Consider the following 17,129-nt stretch of genomic DNA (forward strand, 5'->3'; position numbering starts at 1 on the left):
AACATTACAGTCAACGCTGCGTAATACCAATTAATGAAACTTGGGAAGCAAAGAGGTTTCTTAAAATCTATCCCCCGCATAAGTTATACCCATAGCAAGTACTTTTATTTGGCTTCTCATGACATTGTCTGGTAATGGATTTACTACTCATTTCCTACTAATGTGACCACTATGGCTCCTCTGAAATGCATTATCTGCTTTATTTACCTGAACAGCGCATATTATGCAAAGCTGATGAATTAGTTCATTACCTGTAGCAAAACTTTGGTCTGGCAGTATAAGCAACAATAAGACAATGAAAAAGCATACAAGAAAACAGAATGCTACATTCCTGTATATTCTGCATATATAAACAGGAAACAAGGACCAGAATAAGCTATACTGCCCAGCAAAGACTGAAGTCTTGCTATGATGGGAATAGCACCAGCAAATGATGGTGATACAAAATGGGGAAAAAAAAGGCATGTTTGAGAGATAAGGGCAGCACACAGCCCTTTTTTGGAGTTAAGAGTTAGGGTTTCAGGCACTGAAATTAACTGTGTTATGGAACTTGGCAGATGCCTATTGCTGGTTGGGTCCAACTCTGAAGATGTGTTTGAAAAGCACACCCAAAATAACTTTCTAACAAAGGCACCTACAGTCCAGATGAAAGGGCTAAATAAGAAAAGGCTTGCATTTTAGAGTAACTCAAAGAAGTCTGGACAAAAAACACATACAGTATTAATCCATCATGGGACTTAAATCTGTATTCCACTTCTGCTACAGTTCATTATTATAGTACCCACCATCACAGATGTAATATATGATTAATAAGGTTGACCAAGGAGTTTAGAAAAAAAATGACAACGTACAGAAATTTTGGAGTGCAAAATCTGAAGTTTATAAGTAGTCACTGGCTATAAATGTCTAGATCTGAGAGAATTTTTTCTCAAGTCCCCAGCAGAATAAATCAAGGAAAGCTTTTAATTCTTTTGCTACACTTTAATTATTGTATTAAAACATCCCACTCACTTTGGTCACACTTCTAAGTTTCCTTCATGTATTGATTAATTAGTAACAGAAATTAGAATAATTCAAGATTTTTTTACAGCTGTACATTAAAATAAGTGCATTCAAAACCAGTAACTTTTGCAGCACAACTTTGGATACTTCCTCATCATAAGAATGAACATGGTAAAGATTTGCACAAGATATAGGAAAGCGGTCCAGGAGTACTTCACTCCCCTACTACATATGATGCAGAGTAGAAACGTTCAAAAATGGAAAGCAACAATAAATACACAGCAAAAAGAGAAAGAAGCATATGGAGAGAAGCATAAGAATCTACTGAAAACTTTGATAATTTTACAGAGTATTTAAATGCATTTGCAGACAGTTATATTTGATGAAGTGCCACTACAGTTTTTATTATTGCCCTTGAGTTAAGGGACCTGATTTTTCTACCAGTGGACCTTTTAGGACAGCACAGGATAGGACAGCACAGTTCAGTTGGAAGGGACCTACAACGATCATCTTGTCCAACTGCCTGACCAATTCAGGGCTTATCACAAGTTAAAGCATATTATTAAGGGCGTTGTCCAAATGTCTCTTAAACACTGACAGGCCTGGGGCATCGACCACCTCTCTAGGAAGCCTGTTCCAGTGTCTGACCACTGCTTTGGTACAGAAATGCTTCCTAACATCCAGTCTGAGCCTCCCCTGACTCAGCTTTGGACCATTCTCATGCATCTTATGACTAGATCCCAGGGAGAAGGGCTCAGCACCTCCCTCTCCACTTCTCCTCCTCAGGAAGCTGTAGAGAGCCATGAGGTCACCCCTCAGCCTCCTTCTGTCCAAACAAGACAAGCCCAAAGTCCTCAGCCACTCCTCTCAGGACATTCCTTCCAGCCCTCTCACCAGCTTTGTTGCCCTCCTCTGGACACATTCAAGGACTTTCACATCCTTCTTGAACTGTGGGGCCCAGAACCGCTCGCAGTACTCAAGGAAAGGATGCACCAACACTATACAAAGTGGGATAATCACCTCTTTTTAGACCAGTATCACTTGAAATGAACTTTATATTATTCTAACATAGCTACATTACATCTCCATACTGTCTTTTATTCATCTCTAAATATTTAATTAGCCAGTCTAAACACTAACGGTGACGATACTGCATTATTGAAGGCTAGAATCAGTGTGCTGGAAGTACTCCTTTACTGAACTACCCCATATAAAACAATGGAAAAATATTTCTTAAGCAGATAGGAAATAATACCTTAAATATTTTATATGAAATGTTAATTAGAGCAAAAATTAACGTCCTTCAGGCCAGTGACCTGAAGCATTGACTAGACCAGCTCTATGAAATCTCCTGATGGTGGTGCACGAAGTTACTCCCCTGTCAACACGATCTGCCCCAACGTCAAGTTAGGGAACAGAAACACATGCCCACGTCTCAGCCATTTCAATAAAGATCAGTACTTTAGCTTACACTTCCAATTTCTTTCAAAAGAAATTTTCAAATTTCAATACACTACCCAACAGTTTTGGCTTTCATATTTTTATTAAGTGTACTTTGTTAGTATGCATATGTGTGTGAAAAGACCAAAGAAAACTTGGTAAAAGAGCTGTATTACTCCATTATTTGTCAATCTGACCCAGACAACACTAAAAAAATTTCACATCCCATTCATAGCAATCACAGGGTTTATCATTTGCAAAGACTCACAAAGAATAAACACCAAAGCAAACTCAAAAGTTGCCCTTGGTTTTTTTCTTCCTCTGTGATTTTGCCAATGCGTGGCCTGTGTTATTTTACTTTAAGACACGGAGAAGACAGATGCTGTGCTACTCCTGTTACTCTTACTGAAACAAAATTTAAAAGTAACATATGCGATTCTGATGAGATTAAACAACACTACGAAACTACAGCCTACCTTCACCAAGTTTTGACATTTCAGCAAGTCTTCAACTTTCTTTGAAGATTTATTTGATAATTAAGAAAAAAAAGGTAGAGGGGCAGGAGGGATGGAAGACTTTCAAGTCTTTTAACATTTGTTGACTTAAGAGGCTCAATTTCTAACTGCACCATAACTTAGTTTGCTTCCTGAGTACACAATCATCCTCCAAAATGTCAGAGGGATAAAGGTGACCAATTACAAGATATTAAACAAAATACATATAAACCTAAGAATCAACAGAAGATTGCTCCATTGGTATTAGGCACAGTAAGTATTAATACATACAAAAATTGCTTCATACCTTTGCAGTCAAGCTGAAAAATCCCTTTGGTTCAATCATTTTTTCTAACACATGGCACTTTATTCCAGCTGTGCTGTCGTATTCGTAAACCACTCCGTACTCCAAATGAACATTGTCTACAGTCAGACTCACGTGATCTTTCTTCCCGTCGATTATTGCCATAGTGTTAAACTTGTCAATTACCTCTAGAACATAGACAATGACACAATTCGATTGAGGAGAGTTGGCCATCAAACAAAATTGAAAGAACCTAGCCAAACGTTCTAAAAAACAAGTATGATCTGATCATGCTACTTAAGAACGTTCATCGAAATCCCAGCTACCAGCTGAATGGTTTAAAAATCAGAACACCAGTAGGTTTATGAATGCTAGAATACTAGATTGCTACAGAAGGATGAACAGACAAGTCACAATAGTCTCCCTTTACAAACAGTTATTGAAAGGGACTAATTCAATTTCATTTATAATCCAGACACATAAAAAAGCAACAAAAAAAAAGGAAAACTGAGAACTTCTAAATAAACTAGAAGAAAATGACCATGAAAAGCGTCAACATTCAGAAATGAAACCACAATATCAGCATTTGCCCAGAGAACATAAATACAGTTTACATGTTAACCATCTCTTTAATTACCATGATGCATATGAATCCAGCTTTATCTAAATGTTAATTGCCTGCAAATAATCTGAAGGATAGCTGATTTGTTATTTCTTCTGCAGTAGTGACTAATACACCTAATTTAGCCTTAAATGATTACTAGTGGTGAAAAACAGGTAATTCGTAGGATTATGTATCCTATGAAAGAAAATTGAACAGATTTTCCCTAAAGTGTTCGCAGAAGCTTTTTCTTGAAATGGGAAATACAATAATTTTCAGAAAACAGCATGTTAAATTTACATCTTTAGAATACATAAAAAAGCAAATCCTTATATAAAACACATCTTATGGTCTGCTTGCAGTTCCCCCTCTGAAAACAAAACCACTGCCTATATTTTCCTTGCTACTACACTAACGTTCTGAGCAACAACATTACCAAAACAAGCATCACATACCTTCCACTTTGCAGTCAAAGGCATCTCCTCCATCATCTCCAGAGGGCTTGGTGTTTGTTTTCTGAAGATCTTCCTGTGCACTTTCAATGCTGTTGTAAACCCACTGTATAGAATCTTGCTAAAAAACAACAACAAAAAAAAGACAGCTAGGAAAAGCTTTGCAAGTACAATTGATAGCAACTTATTTCACTGCTCTCAAACATGCTCTCAAACATAATTCCTTTAATTCCCTGATTATTATCAGCTTTAGTGCCTTCTGAGCTCCAAATTAAAAATAGTATTATGAAAATTACAGAGAATTTTGGCTTTGCCTAAAACCATCTGAAGCATTTTGTCAACTTATTTTTTATTTCAGAGTATACTGTGATGAGACAGTATGGAATCTGTGACAGCGTGACATCCATCAGTTTCATGTCTCTGCCAAAAATAATTTAAGACATTTCAAAATCAAACTGCAGATTGAAAAATATTTGAGACAAGAAAACATGAAAAAAATAGAGAACTGATTTTCGCCTTGCTAAATCTCCTGTGCGTCCACAAATATTACAGAATGGCAACCAAAGATACTGAACATCCAGTTAATCTATCACCCATGTGTCACTGGCAAGAAGAATATACACTACAGCCTTCATTACTTACATTTGCCTCCTTCATTACTTACATTTGCCTTGACTACAGTAATTTTACTAGATGTCCTTTATTTTTCCTCCACATTAGCAAAACCCCCAAAAAGAACAGAATCACCAGCCCCAAAAGTCCAGCATCTTATGTGACTGAGTGACACATGGGCAGAGGAACAGTGGCTTGGTCACACAACCTATGGAGAAGCCATGTGTACCCCTTACAACTTGTTCTCCCCCCTCACGTGCTCAGCCACATGCCCATCACATCCCTGTGGAAGGGCCTATCAAGTACGGCATCTCCAGATTGCTCTTCTCTTCCCCTTACACTTCAGAAGAAGCCTGACAGTCAGTTAATCATTCCCTCTCCAACAGCTACAGCGAATAAATGACACAATTATGACTAATCTGAACTCATAGACTTTAAAAAGAACTTTGTGGAAAGAATTCAAAGTTAAGCAAGGACAGCAAAAGTTTAATCTGAATGTTGTGATTTTCACACAAAATGCCAAGCACATTATATTATGCTTTGCTACTATACAACATTCAGCCACTATCTTTAACCCATTAATCATCAATAACTAAGCTTTCGTATGATTAAGGTACTATTTCTCTCTAGACTTCCCAGATTCACCCAAGCCTTAATTTACACTCAGTGGCACTGAAAGATTTTAATAAGGAAGCTTAAATTTCAGGGCTTTCTCTCGACTGTTGGAAGACACCCGTGCACAAGCTGATCGACAGAAACATTTCTGAAACCCGTGCTGCTTTGCAGGTAGACCTGAAAGCTTGCTGCTTAGTTATGGAGCCTTCCAGGTTTGCTTGGCAGCATTAAGACTGCCGTGCCAATCTCTAATAGGGGATTCACATTATGTCAAAGGGTTCCTTCCTTATTTGAACTTAATATGGCCTAATAGAAGAACTACTTATAATGGAAGTCCCTCTTTCAAAAGTTAACACAAGATACAGCGCTATGTAACTCAGAGCAATGTTGTCCAAAAGCATTACAGCATAAATCTGTCAGATCATGATTACAGAATCAGTGAATGATATGGGGTTGGAAGGGATCTCTGGAGATCATCAAGTCCAACCCCCTGCCAGGGCAGGGTCACCCAGAGCAGGTTGCACAGGAACATGTCCAGGCGGGTTTAGAATGTCCCCAGAGAAGGAGACTCCACCACCTCTCTGGGCAGCCTCTTCCAGGGCTCTGCCACCCTCACAGCAAAGAAGTTCCTCCTCATGTTTAGGTGGAACTTCCCCTGTTCAAGTTTGTGCCCATTTCCTCTTGTCCTGTCACTGGGCACCACTGAAAAAAGACCGGCCCCATCCTCTTGACACCCATCCTTTGTGTATTTATAGGCATTGATCAGATGCCCCCTCAGCCTTCTCTTCTCCAGACTGAAAAGACCCAAGTCCCTCAGCCTTTCCTCATCAGAGAGATGCTCCAGGCTTCTAATCATCTTTTTTGTAGCCCTAAGTATCACTGCAAAGAAACTGTAATCGCAAGAAGTAAAATCTGCTTTTAATGTTCTTTATCCAGACAAGACAGAAAGAATATAAACAGTAGTTTACACAGTTATTCAAACTGAAAGAATCTGAAATGCTGCAGGCATGCAGCAAATCACGCTGCAGGCAAGCAGGAAGACTCCTCACCCTGAGAAGTGGAATACACAGGAGATAGAAAAAGATCCCCTTGCAATTATGTAATTGACAACCATAGGAGAGATTGCAATATTCATGTTAATTAAATGATAGGCTAATACACTGTACTTACAAAATAGGAGAAATCCATAGTCATCTTCCAAATAATTAAAAACCCACATTTCTGAATAGCAAATTAAATTTTAGTTGTCTTGACAGCAGTGGGAATACTGCCATTTACTTCAGTCTAGACAGGTCTCCCATAGCATTTGATAGCACTACATCCTTAATGAAGCTTTTCTCGTCAGTCTGGGAGATTTTAGTTATTTCTGATTTGCTGAATTATGATCAGCTATTTTTTAATATTGAAATAAATACTCTGTATAGGAAAACCAGTTATGTACTCCAACATATTACACAAATGGCTTGAGAAACAGAGTCATTTTGCATGTCAAGGCATTCATGCCAGCCAACATTAATCAATCCTCTTTGGGTGTCTCTAATCTCTACAGGAACTCTGCACTTACACACAGAGAGAATGCACCTGCTGCAAAGAATCAAAACTATATTTTATTCTACCCAGTTTTGCTACCAGTGCAAAAAGCACCTTCGCTTTACTAGAGCGCATCGTCCTTCAAGAACAGGTGAACTTGATCTTGATATGCTTTTAGCTTCAATTCTGCACTACAGTTTAAACACAAACATCCAGACAAACATTTTCATAAAGACTGTATTTGCATGACACAGTTCTAACTAACTCTTACTTAGAATTCTTACAGAATCACAGAATCACAGAATCTTCTTGGTTGGAAGGGACCTTTGAGATCATCGAGTCCAACCAACAAAAAACAAACAAACAAAAAAAAAAACCCGAAACAAAAAAACCCAACACCAAACACCAAAACAAAACAAACACCCACAACCACACATGACACCCACCCACAAACAGACACAAACCAACAATCTCGGGCACTAGAGCATGCCCTGAAATGCCATGGCTACATGTTCCTTAAATACCTCCAGGGATGGCGACTCCACCACCTCCCTGGGCAGGCTGTGCCAGTGCCTGACCACTCTCTCAGTCAAGTAATTCTTCCTGATATCTAATCTAAACCTCCCCTGCCCCAACTTCAGACCATTTCCTCTGGTCCTGTCATTATTCCCTTGGGAGAAGAGGCCAACACCCACCTCTCTACAATCTCCTTTCAGGGAGTTGTAGAGGGCAATGAGGTCCCCCCTCAGCCTCCTCTTCTCCAAACTAAACATGCCCACTTCCCTCAGCCTCTCCTCATAGGACTTGTTCTCTAGACCCCTCACCAGCTTGGTGGCTCTCCTCTGGACACGCTCCAGCAGCTCAATGTCCTTCCTGTAGTGAGGGGCCCAGAACTGAACACAGCACTCGAGGGGAGGCCTCACCAGGGCCCAGTACAGAGGCACCATCACTGCCCTACTCCTGCTGGCCATGCTGTTCCTGATACAGGCCAGGATGCCGTTGGCCTTCTTGGCCACCTGGGCACACTGCTGGCTCATGTTAAGCCAGCTGTCCACCAACACCCCCAGGTCCTTTTCTGCTGGGCAGCTTTCCAGCCACTCTTCTCCAAGCCTGTAGCGCTGCCTGGGGTTGTTGTGACTGAAATGCAGGACCCGGCACTTGGCCTTATTAAACCTCATCCCCTTATCTCATATCTATGCAATAGGTGTAGGAGAAGGATTTCACTCTTGATTTTAATTGGATTTTTCTTCTCAATTAACATGCACTGGAAGAGTTTGTGAAGTTAATTAATTACGGTGATTCACAGTTTATGAAAAAATTGAAGGGTCTTGGAAAAATTACGTCATAGAATCCAGCTGGTTTGTGTTTTCTTCCATAAATATGTGGTTTGGAAGCCTTAAGATTTTCTCCTAAACTAACATAAAAAAGATAACAAAAATTGCATGCTTTTATTTAAAAAAGTGAAATTTTGTGTCCTGAATGTCCAAGATTAGAATGCAATGGGAACACAGAGAGTTTTATAGATGGAATATGTGCGCTCTGCTCTCTATGTGCTGAAGTATACAAAATTCTGGAAGAAGATGAGCTTTTCGCATTGCCTTCTGCTGCTGCTGAGCAGGTAGCGAGCTGTGTAAATCCCCCTCCATCATGATGAGAATATACTCCCTAACGCTTTCTGCATAGAACTGCAGAAACACTTGAAATAATACTTTAAAAATTCCATCTAAAAAAGAAAAAAAGCTACAAGCTTAGATTTATCTCAGGGCAGAAATTAAACAGACCTTGAACATCAGCAATATATTGAGCAATCTGGAGTTTTTATAATTCATCTGGCTTCCCTTCACTTTTATTCACCACTCCTTTTCCCCTCATCACACTTACACAACAAGATACGTGGACAGAGAAACACACCACACTGGTTACTATGGCCAAAAATAAATTTAGAAGAAAATCTGCAAGGGTACCCAGTGAGACATACCTGCATTGGCCGCCTGTACTTCCTGCACGCCGTGACATGAGCAATAACGCTCGCATGAGTCTCTTTGCTGACATTAATTCCATTCACTTTGATTATGCACTGGCCAGGGTGGAGACCTGCCGCAGCTGCCACTGTTCCTATAAAAAAAATAACCCAACATAGTTAACAGACTTCTTTTCCCTAAATATCTCCTTTAAAGCTTACAGTCCAAAACCCTCATTTTTTAATCAGAATCCGCTCTCACCGATTCTTACATCCCCTGACCACAGGGTGCTTCTGCAGTCAGCTGGACTCCAAGGAAATGGAGTTCCCCAGCAGATGATTCCATGAAAAGAGACCAGACTATTTTCTAAGGGCTATTTTGTAAAACAAGTGTTGATTAGTAAGATGAATATGTGGAAAAATTCTCCTAAAGAAAAGGCATTTTAAAAGGATAAAAAGGCTCTAGCTTGAAACTCACTGATTATAACTTAGACCACTTTTATTCTGAATTCTTTTATATGCCCCAAGCTTATGAGCTTCCTGACTGCTTCAGGTAATTTACCTACAAAACAGAAGCTCTCTGACAATTCCTAAAGAAGTATCAGAGCATACTAGAGTTTCTTCTTAAACATTAAGAAAAATATTCAAATCCAAAAACATTTCCAAGGAACTTGCTCTTATTTTAATCTTTTTACCAACTCAGTTATAACAGAGTGCCTTACAGCTTGAATCAAAATACTCAAAGATAATCAAGTGGGTTATCTCAAATTTAGTTATTTTGGGAGGAAAAAAACCAACCACGAAACAAAACATCCTCTTTGAGCAACATAAAATATATGGTTAAGTGATTTATTTTCACAGTGGAATAACCACCATGTGAAAATCTTCTACCCATTGCAGAGGGACTACAAAAATAGCAGCTGTCTCCAGGTCTTTCCAGCGTGACTCAAGCCCACTCTTGAAAGACAGACAGCCTGCTGGAGTATGACCTTCGTTTCAGCCACCTGAACGCTCGTCTCCTTATGTCTCTCTCCATACTGCCACCCAGGTGCCAGAAAATTTAAAAAATCTATTGCCTAGAGAGTGTGAGGCAGAGGGGCAAAAGGTGGCTGCTATGAAAGAGAAGGCCAGACCGAATCTGCGGGGCTGACAAATACAAAAGCTGTGTCACACCTTGTCAGTTGAGCATATTTGACTAGGAAATAACATAAAGAATATCCCTGGATTTCCCTCATTTTAGGTATTATCCGGTTAGACGATATCTGCATTTTAAATCTAATTTCCAAGAAAGTCTTTGGAAATGACACCAGTATCAGCTATTGCAATTATAAAAATAAAAAAGGGACTTAAAAATAAACATTTAAACAGGCTTTCTTAAATACCTCTCAAAAAAACCCCAATCTCTCTTCAAAAAACCCAAGGTCCCAATTCAGCGAAGTATTTAAGCATATGCTGAAAATCTTTCAGGTTTAGCAAACCACACAAGCAAGCACTTACACACTGTTGAGGCTAATTGGGATAAAGTATGTGCTTAATGAATAAGGATAGGCAGTTGAATTGAGATCCAGGTGCAGAAATAATTATCACATCAGCTCAACAATCTTTAGTTTATTAGACTTTCTCTTGAAAATCTAATTTCTGGCACCGCAGCCTAGAAAAAAAAACAGTCATCGAGCTCTGTTCAAATCTGGCTGCTTTGCAGATCAATTCACCTAAAATTCCTCAATTACAAAGGGAGGGGGGAGGGGAAAAGGACACAACTGCCCCGCTATAGCTGAAAATACCGCGTTACTCGGCTCTACCGTTAACAACGTGCGACAGCAACTTTCAACTGCTTCGACTTCTTTTATGGCCAGTGCACCAGTCAAGAACATTTTGAGCTAGGGATGGCAAGCATTTGACAACCACATCACAAAATGGACTAACCAGTATTTAGAGGAAACATCTGCAAATACTAAGACAGACTAGGGCACTAGCACCCTCAAAAAGATTTGTGAGAAGTGCATTTTCTGTAAAAAATTCTGTTTTCGGAACATTGCAGAACCTCATGGCCACCTCACAAATTATAGCTCAGGGACTGAGTGGTTCCCAGTACCCATTCGCTGCAGAAGGTGATTTTGCACCCATCAGTTTTTCCTTAGTCTGTAAAGAATGGATGGCCTTAAGTTAACTTTCCTACATTCGTAGAAATACATACGCCCCCACCAAAACAAAAGCCAGAAAATTTAAAGCTTACAAAGTATAAGAACACAAAATAATCTTATTTGGTTTTATTTAATATTGTTTGTTACTTTGGAGGAAAACACAAATCTAAGATGAATCACTGGGCCCAATTTTGATGTATCTCAGCCACACCATTTAGATATTAAATGTATATTTACCACTGCCATTGACAGCTCTTACAGCTTACCTCTCCCAACAGCATGGACAACTGATGGGCCAAAGCCCCGGATTTGGAATCCAAGTCCATCTGCAGAGTCAGGAATCTTCACTGTCCTGATACAAGCACAGAGATTCAATATGAACGTAGCAAAAGGTAGCATTTTGTTATTCAAGAAAAAAAGTGAACACCAATAAGTAGGTTACAAGGGTGTAAGACTCAATTGACAGTTTCAGACTCAGCACCATTCATATTCCAGATACTTTGCACCACTGACTCAGAAATAAGAGCAAGCTGAGATACCAAAGCCAATCAGAGGAAGGCAATACCATTTCGCAGGGAAATTCAAGACCCCACTTACGACCACGACCAAAGCATCGCCAACAGCTTTAAAATTCCTCTCAAAGGGGCTGTGATTTGTTTAAGGTGCCACAGCACAGCAACACTGAGAGCCCTGGGAAGGCAAGTAGTGTCTCAGCCAAGAACCCGGGGACCACCAATCATGAGCTGCAGAAGACTGCAGAGACTAGATCTGTATGACAATTCATAGATTCATAGATTGGTCCAGGCCGGAAGGGACCTCCAAAGGTCATCTAGTCCGACCTCCCCTGCAGTCAGCAGGGACACCCCCAACTAGACCAGGTTGCCCAGGGCCTCGTTGAGCTTCACCTTGAATATCTCAAGGGAAGGGGCCTCAACCACCTCCCTGGGCAACCTGTTCCAGTGCTCCACCACCCTCATGGTAAAGAACTTTTTCCTAATATCCAATCTAAATCTCCCCTTCTCCAACTTAAAACCATTGCCCCTCGTCCCGTCACTGCAGGCCTTTGTAAACAGACCCTCCCCAGCCTTCCTGTAGGCCCCCCTCAGGTACTGGAAGGCCACTATGAGGTCTCCCCGGAGCCTCCTTTTCTCCAGGCTGAACAACCCCAGCTCCCTCAGCCTGTCCTCATAGCAGAGGTGCTCCAGCCCCCTGATCATTTTGGTGGCCCTCCTCTGGACCTGCTCCATCAGGTCCATGTCCTTTCTATATTGAGGGCTCCAGACCTGCACACAGTACTCCAGGTGAGGTCTCACCAGAGCAGAGTAAAGTGGCAGAATCACCTCTCTGGATCTGCTGGCAACACTTCTTTTGATGCAGCCCAGGATGTGATTGGCCTTCTGGGCTGCGAGAGCACATTGCCTGCTCATGTCCAGCTTCTCATCCATCAGCACCCCCAAGTCCCTTTCCGCAGGGCTGCTTTCTAATACCTCATCCCCCAGTCTGTATTTATACTGAGGATTGTTTCTTCCCAGATGCAGAATCCTGCACTTGCTTTTGTTGAACCTCATGAGGTTCAACTGGGCCCACCTCTCCAGCCTGTCCAGGTCCCTCTGAATGACATCCCGTCCCTCCGGTGTATCGACAACACCACACAGCTTGGTGTCATCTGCAAACTTGCTGATGGTGCTCTCAATCCCTCTGTCTATGTCTTTGATAAAAATGTTAAACAGTACTGGTCCCAGCACAGACCCTTGAGGGACACCACTAGTCACTGCTCTCCATCTGGAATTAAAGCCATTGAGTACCACCCTCTGGGTGCGACCATTCAGCCAATTCCTTATCCACCGAACCGTCCACCCATCAAATCCGTATCCCTCCAATTTGGCAAGCAGGATGTTGTGAGGAACCGTGTCAAAGGCCTTACAGAAGTCCAGATAGATCACATCCATAGGTCGCCCCTTGTCTACTGACCTAGTCACTTCATCATAGAAGGCCACTAGGTTAGTCAGGCAGGACTTGCCCGCAGTAAAGCCATGTTGGCTGTCCTGAATCATCCCCCTGTCCTCCATGTGCCCAAGCATGGCGTCCAGAAGGATCTGCTCCATGATCTTCCCAGGCACAGAGGTGAGGCTGACAGGTCGGTAGTTCCCAGGGTCCTCCTTTCGAATTCGTTAACATCTAAGTGTCTACTTAGTGAGTTTTATTGAAAAAAATATTTTGTTGCCGTTTTTCTGAGGAGCCATGAAAAGTACTGAGTTTTGTAAAGCCAGAATCGCCTACTACTGTTTCATGTAACTTGTAGAGAATCGAAATTCACATACACTCCTTAAAAGGAAGCCCAAAGAAAGATAGCATATCTACATGATATCAGCTCAGGTTCCAGAAAAAGCAACACAGCTGCATTAGCTCTTATCAGAGCTACTTAGGTCATCCGTAACAGCCAGCTGATTTAACTTTGCAGCCTCTACTTCCAGAGGCAGCTCCATTATGATCCGAGGGATCTTTGCCATGAGCTCCATTTGCCAGTGCAAAAGCAGACAAACTCAAATTGATGCTAAAAAGTGATTTTTTTAAAAATACACTGATACTGTAAAAAACTTGATTTACAGATAGTTTTGAAAAATATCGTTGAATCATTTTTTGTACTTTCCCTTTTTTTTTTTCTGGCATACATAATGTTTAGCGTTTGGCAATGATTACCAGCAGAGGTGAGAACCAAAACCCACTGAAGTCTATTTTTTTTTTAATATTAAAATATTCTTGATATTAGTAAATTTTCATTTGAAATATTTTCGTAAGTATAGCATCATTTAGTATACTTATATATTAACTAAGGGTCATACAATCTGCACGGTTTCATTCTGAAACCGCTTTGGGAACATGCTAATGAGCTATGAAAAACCATCACTGCCAGTTTAGGCTAAGAATTTAGGAGAGAACCATCTCTTCTGCTGACACAGATGTGCCAGCAGCAGCTCCTGGCAAAAAGCAGGCACCACTGAGAAACCAAATTCTTCAAACTCCTCTGAACTCCTCATTCATTGGATCATCTCTGTCAGCCTTGAAATTCACCCACATTTTCACTGGCAAGTTGTGTCAGGAATTAAACCAAGATCTACATTAAAGAAAGGCCTTTTACACTTGCTACAACACTTTCATCTACTGGTTTGAGGGATTTTTTTTTGTTGGTTTTGTTTTTTGGAGTCTCAGATGAGATGATCATCTTTCTGCCATATGTCTTTAATTGCTCTTTTCCCCTTCCTGGATGCCATTGTATTTCTCAAAACACCTTTGCTTATTAACAGGAGAAATACGCCTCCCATCTACCACTCAATCAGAGCCATTTCCAAGGCCCTCTGTGTGTGCTGTCTGGTGACAGAGGATGGTCCTTCCTTGCCGTGCAAAATTTGGTCAAAAATCACTCCTGGCCACTGTTTCTGAATCTCCTCTTCCTTTGGTATGTACAAACCGGTAACAACAACTGCATTGATTTTATTAACAGACCTCTGCTCGTTTACATACTTTCTGAACCCAGCCATTGGGCCTCACTTTGTATTTCGTTTACCTAACAAAAATTCAGGTAGGAATGGTCAAAACTATGTACAGAAATGCCTCTCTTATATAAAGATGGGGAGCCGTTTGCTTGCTCTTGGTGTTTACACAAACCAGCACATACACTGAAGAGACCCCATTAGATCACGGAGTCCAAACCAGCAACTAACCCCCAGACAGAGGAACTTGTTTAATAAACACAGTGAGAGATAAGTGATCAACACTGCCCCATATAGTCAAGGAAACTTCATTTAGACTTGAGGTTCCTGCATGTGTTGGAAGCGGCAGAGCTGATGATCTAAAGCACTCGTCTTTCTTCTTTTGCTGACTGACAAGTGTAATAAAACAAAAATCAAAGCAGATCAAACTGCTTGAACTTTACAAAGTCAGATAAGATACAGCATTTAAAATAAATTTACGGCAGCGCTCTCTGAAGTTCCACCGGTCTTTTAAAATTCACTTCGGTTGCAGTCTGTAAAAATTCCCCCCAAAGGAAGGACAACTTACTCCCGTGGTTTGGTGCTCACAAGCACCCGCAGGGGCTTTCTGCTGTTTAAACACGCTCTCAGGAAGCAATCCACCTCACTGAAGGGGCGCAGAAAAACCAGGTCACCGTTAATGGCAAAGATTTTTTTCCCAACTTCCAGGCCTGCCATCTAGAAAACAATAAAACTTGTGTGTATGTTTGCCTTTTATAACCACTAACATTATGTTTTCTTCTGCTGGCATGCAACCCTGATAGGAATAATTACATGCACATTTCCTTTACATTCTTTATGCCTCCTTCACATACCACGAAAAACTTACACCACAATACACTTCTAAAACTGATTAAACTGACGTGAAGGGTACAGTAAACACTCATTCTGAACAAATCTAAATACAAGACCTAGTCTTAATGAAGATTTTTATGACAGTATTACTACGTCAGTTAATATTTGTAATAATTAACACAACAGCCTTCATTGAGCCAGACTATTTTTTTATGATGTTACCCAGTTTCATAGAATGGTTTGGGTTGGAAGGGACCTTAAAGATCATCCAGTTCCAACCCCCCTGCCATGGGCAGGGACACCTCCCACCAGACCAGGTTGCTCAAAGCCCCATCCAGCCTGGCCTTGAACCCCTCCAGGGATGGGGCAGCCACAGCTTCTCTGGGCAACCTGTTCCAGTGTCTCACCACCCTCACAGGGAAGAATTTCTTTCTAGTATCTAATTTCCACCCACCACCCTCCAAAGGAACTAAAGCTTCTTTTCGTAAGAAAAGACCCGATTAATATTTTAGTGCGTGACTATTAAGTTCCAAAACAAAACAATATCCTTAAACGTTTCATGGCTTTTGAGACACAGGTTCAGCAAGCCCAATTGCATACAGCTTTTAAACTCAGGTCTAAGAAGAAAGGAACCGTAACCAGTTGGACAGTGGGAGCACACAGAGCCCCTCAGGGCACGGGCCAAGCCTTAGTACCATCCGAGATCATGGCAGAACCTGACTGCTACAAATCACCCCGGAGACAGCTCTGTGGCTGTATTTAATATTATATTATTCATCTATTTTTATCCTAAATTTCTATTCCACCACGAGGTGTAGAAAGGTTTGAAATGTAGGTCTAAATTTTTTCACTCATGGAAGAGTGTCATTCTTTATCTTTACATGTACAGACACTCCCACACAGTTCAGTAGAATATGAATTTACCGAAAAAGCATCTAAAGCAATACTAACAAACAGATAGGCTGTAATTTATTCATTCAGATTCTCAAATTCTAGACTTTATCCAAAACTTGATATATTCTTTATTATGACATATATCAAGTGCAACTCTCAGACTAGCTTTATACTCATTTCATACTCTAGCAAAAATGTTTATTCCACTCATGATTAATGTCATCACTGGAATATTACAAAATGTATAAAAATAAAATCATGACACTTTATATCAACACTCAACAGTACCACTTATCTGAGCAGAAAATGAGTGTTGATAATGCTCAGAGCAATATTTTAAACAAGAAAAAAAAACCCAAAACCAAAGGAAAAAAGGGGAAAAAAAAGTTGATAACCACAGCTTTCTTTGAAAGTTGTCATTGTTACCTTCTACTACTATAGATATTCCTAACTGATGTATGAAACATAGACCCGTAATCAAGTGAATAAAACAGGTAAGATGATTTATAATACTTGATACCTCAGCATTTGATCCTTTCTCCACCACTTTAATAATTGGCACCTTGTTTTTATCTTCTAAACCAAAACCATAGGTGCCTTCATTAGATTTAATCTGAAAAATAAAATTGTTCAAAATAGCGTTCAGAAAGGCATTAAGAAGAGCTAAAGTGTATCACTATTAAATAAAAATACACAGGGCTTATTTATTGTTGCTACAACCAGGTTTTTTACTCATTAAAGCATACAGTCATTGGG

General features: G+C 40.4%; 1 protein-coding gene across 1 annotated transcript in view; it reads right to left on the bottom strand.

Annotated features, from left to right (window-relative positions):
- Window positions 1-17,129, bottom strand: part of PREX2 (phosphatidylinositol-3,4,5-trisphosphate dependent Rac exchange factor 2) — a 190,951-nt gene that overhangs the window by 79,422 nt on the left and 94,400 nt on the right. Inside the window, exons 17-22 of the mRNA XM_074146851.1 lie at window positions 16,894-16,986; window positions 15,214-15,362; window positions 11,421-11,506; window positions 9,029-9,165; window positions 4,297-4,414; window positions 3,244-3,428 (exon numbers count right to left, since the gene is read on the bottom strand). Of these exons, the coding sequence (XP_074002952.1) occupies window positions 3,244-3,428; window positions 4,297-4,414; window positions 9,029-9,165; window positions 11,421-11,506; window positions 15,214-15,362; window positions 16,894-16,986 (768 nt within the window). The remainder of the gene's footprint in view (window positions 1-3,243; window positions 3,429-4,296; window positions 4,415-9,028; window positions 9,166-11,420; window positions 11,507-15,213; window positions 15,363-16,893; window positions 16,987-17,129) is intronic.

This window comes from Numenius arquata, chromosome 4, assembly GCF_964106895.1.
Source record: "Numenius arquata chromosome 4, bNumArq3.hap1.1, whole genome shotgun sequence".
In the NCBI taxonomy this organism is placed as follows: domain Eukaryota; kingdom Metazoa; phylum Chordata; class Aves; order Charadriiformes; family Scolopacidae; genus Numenius; species Numenius arquata.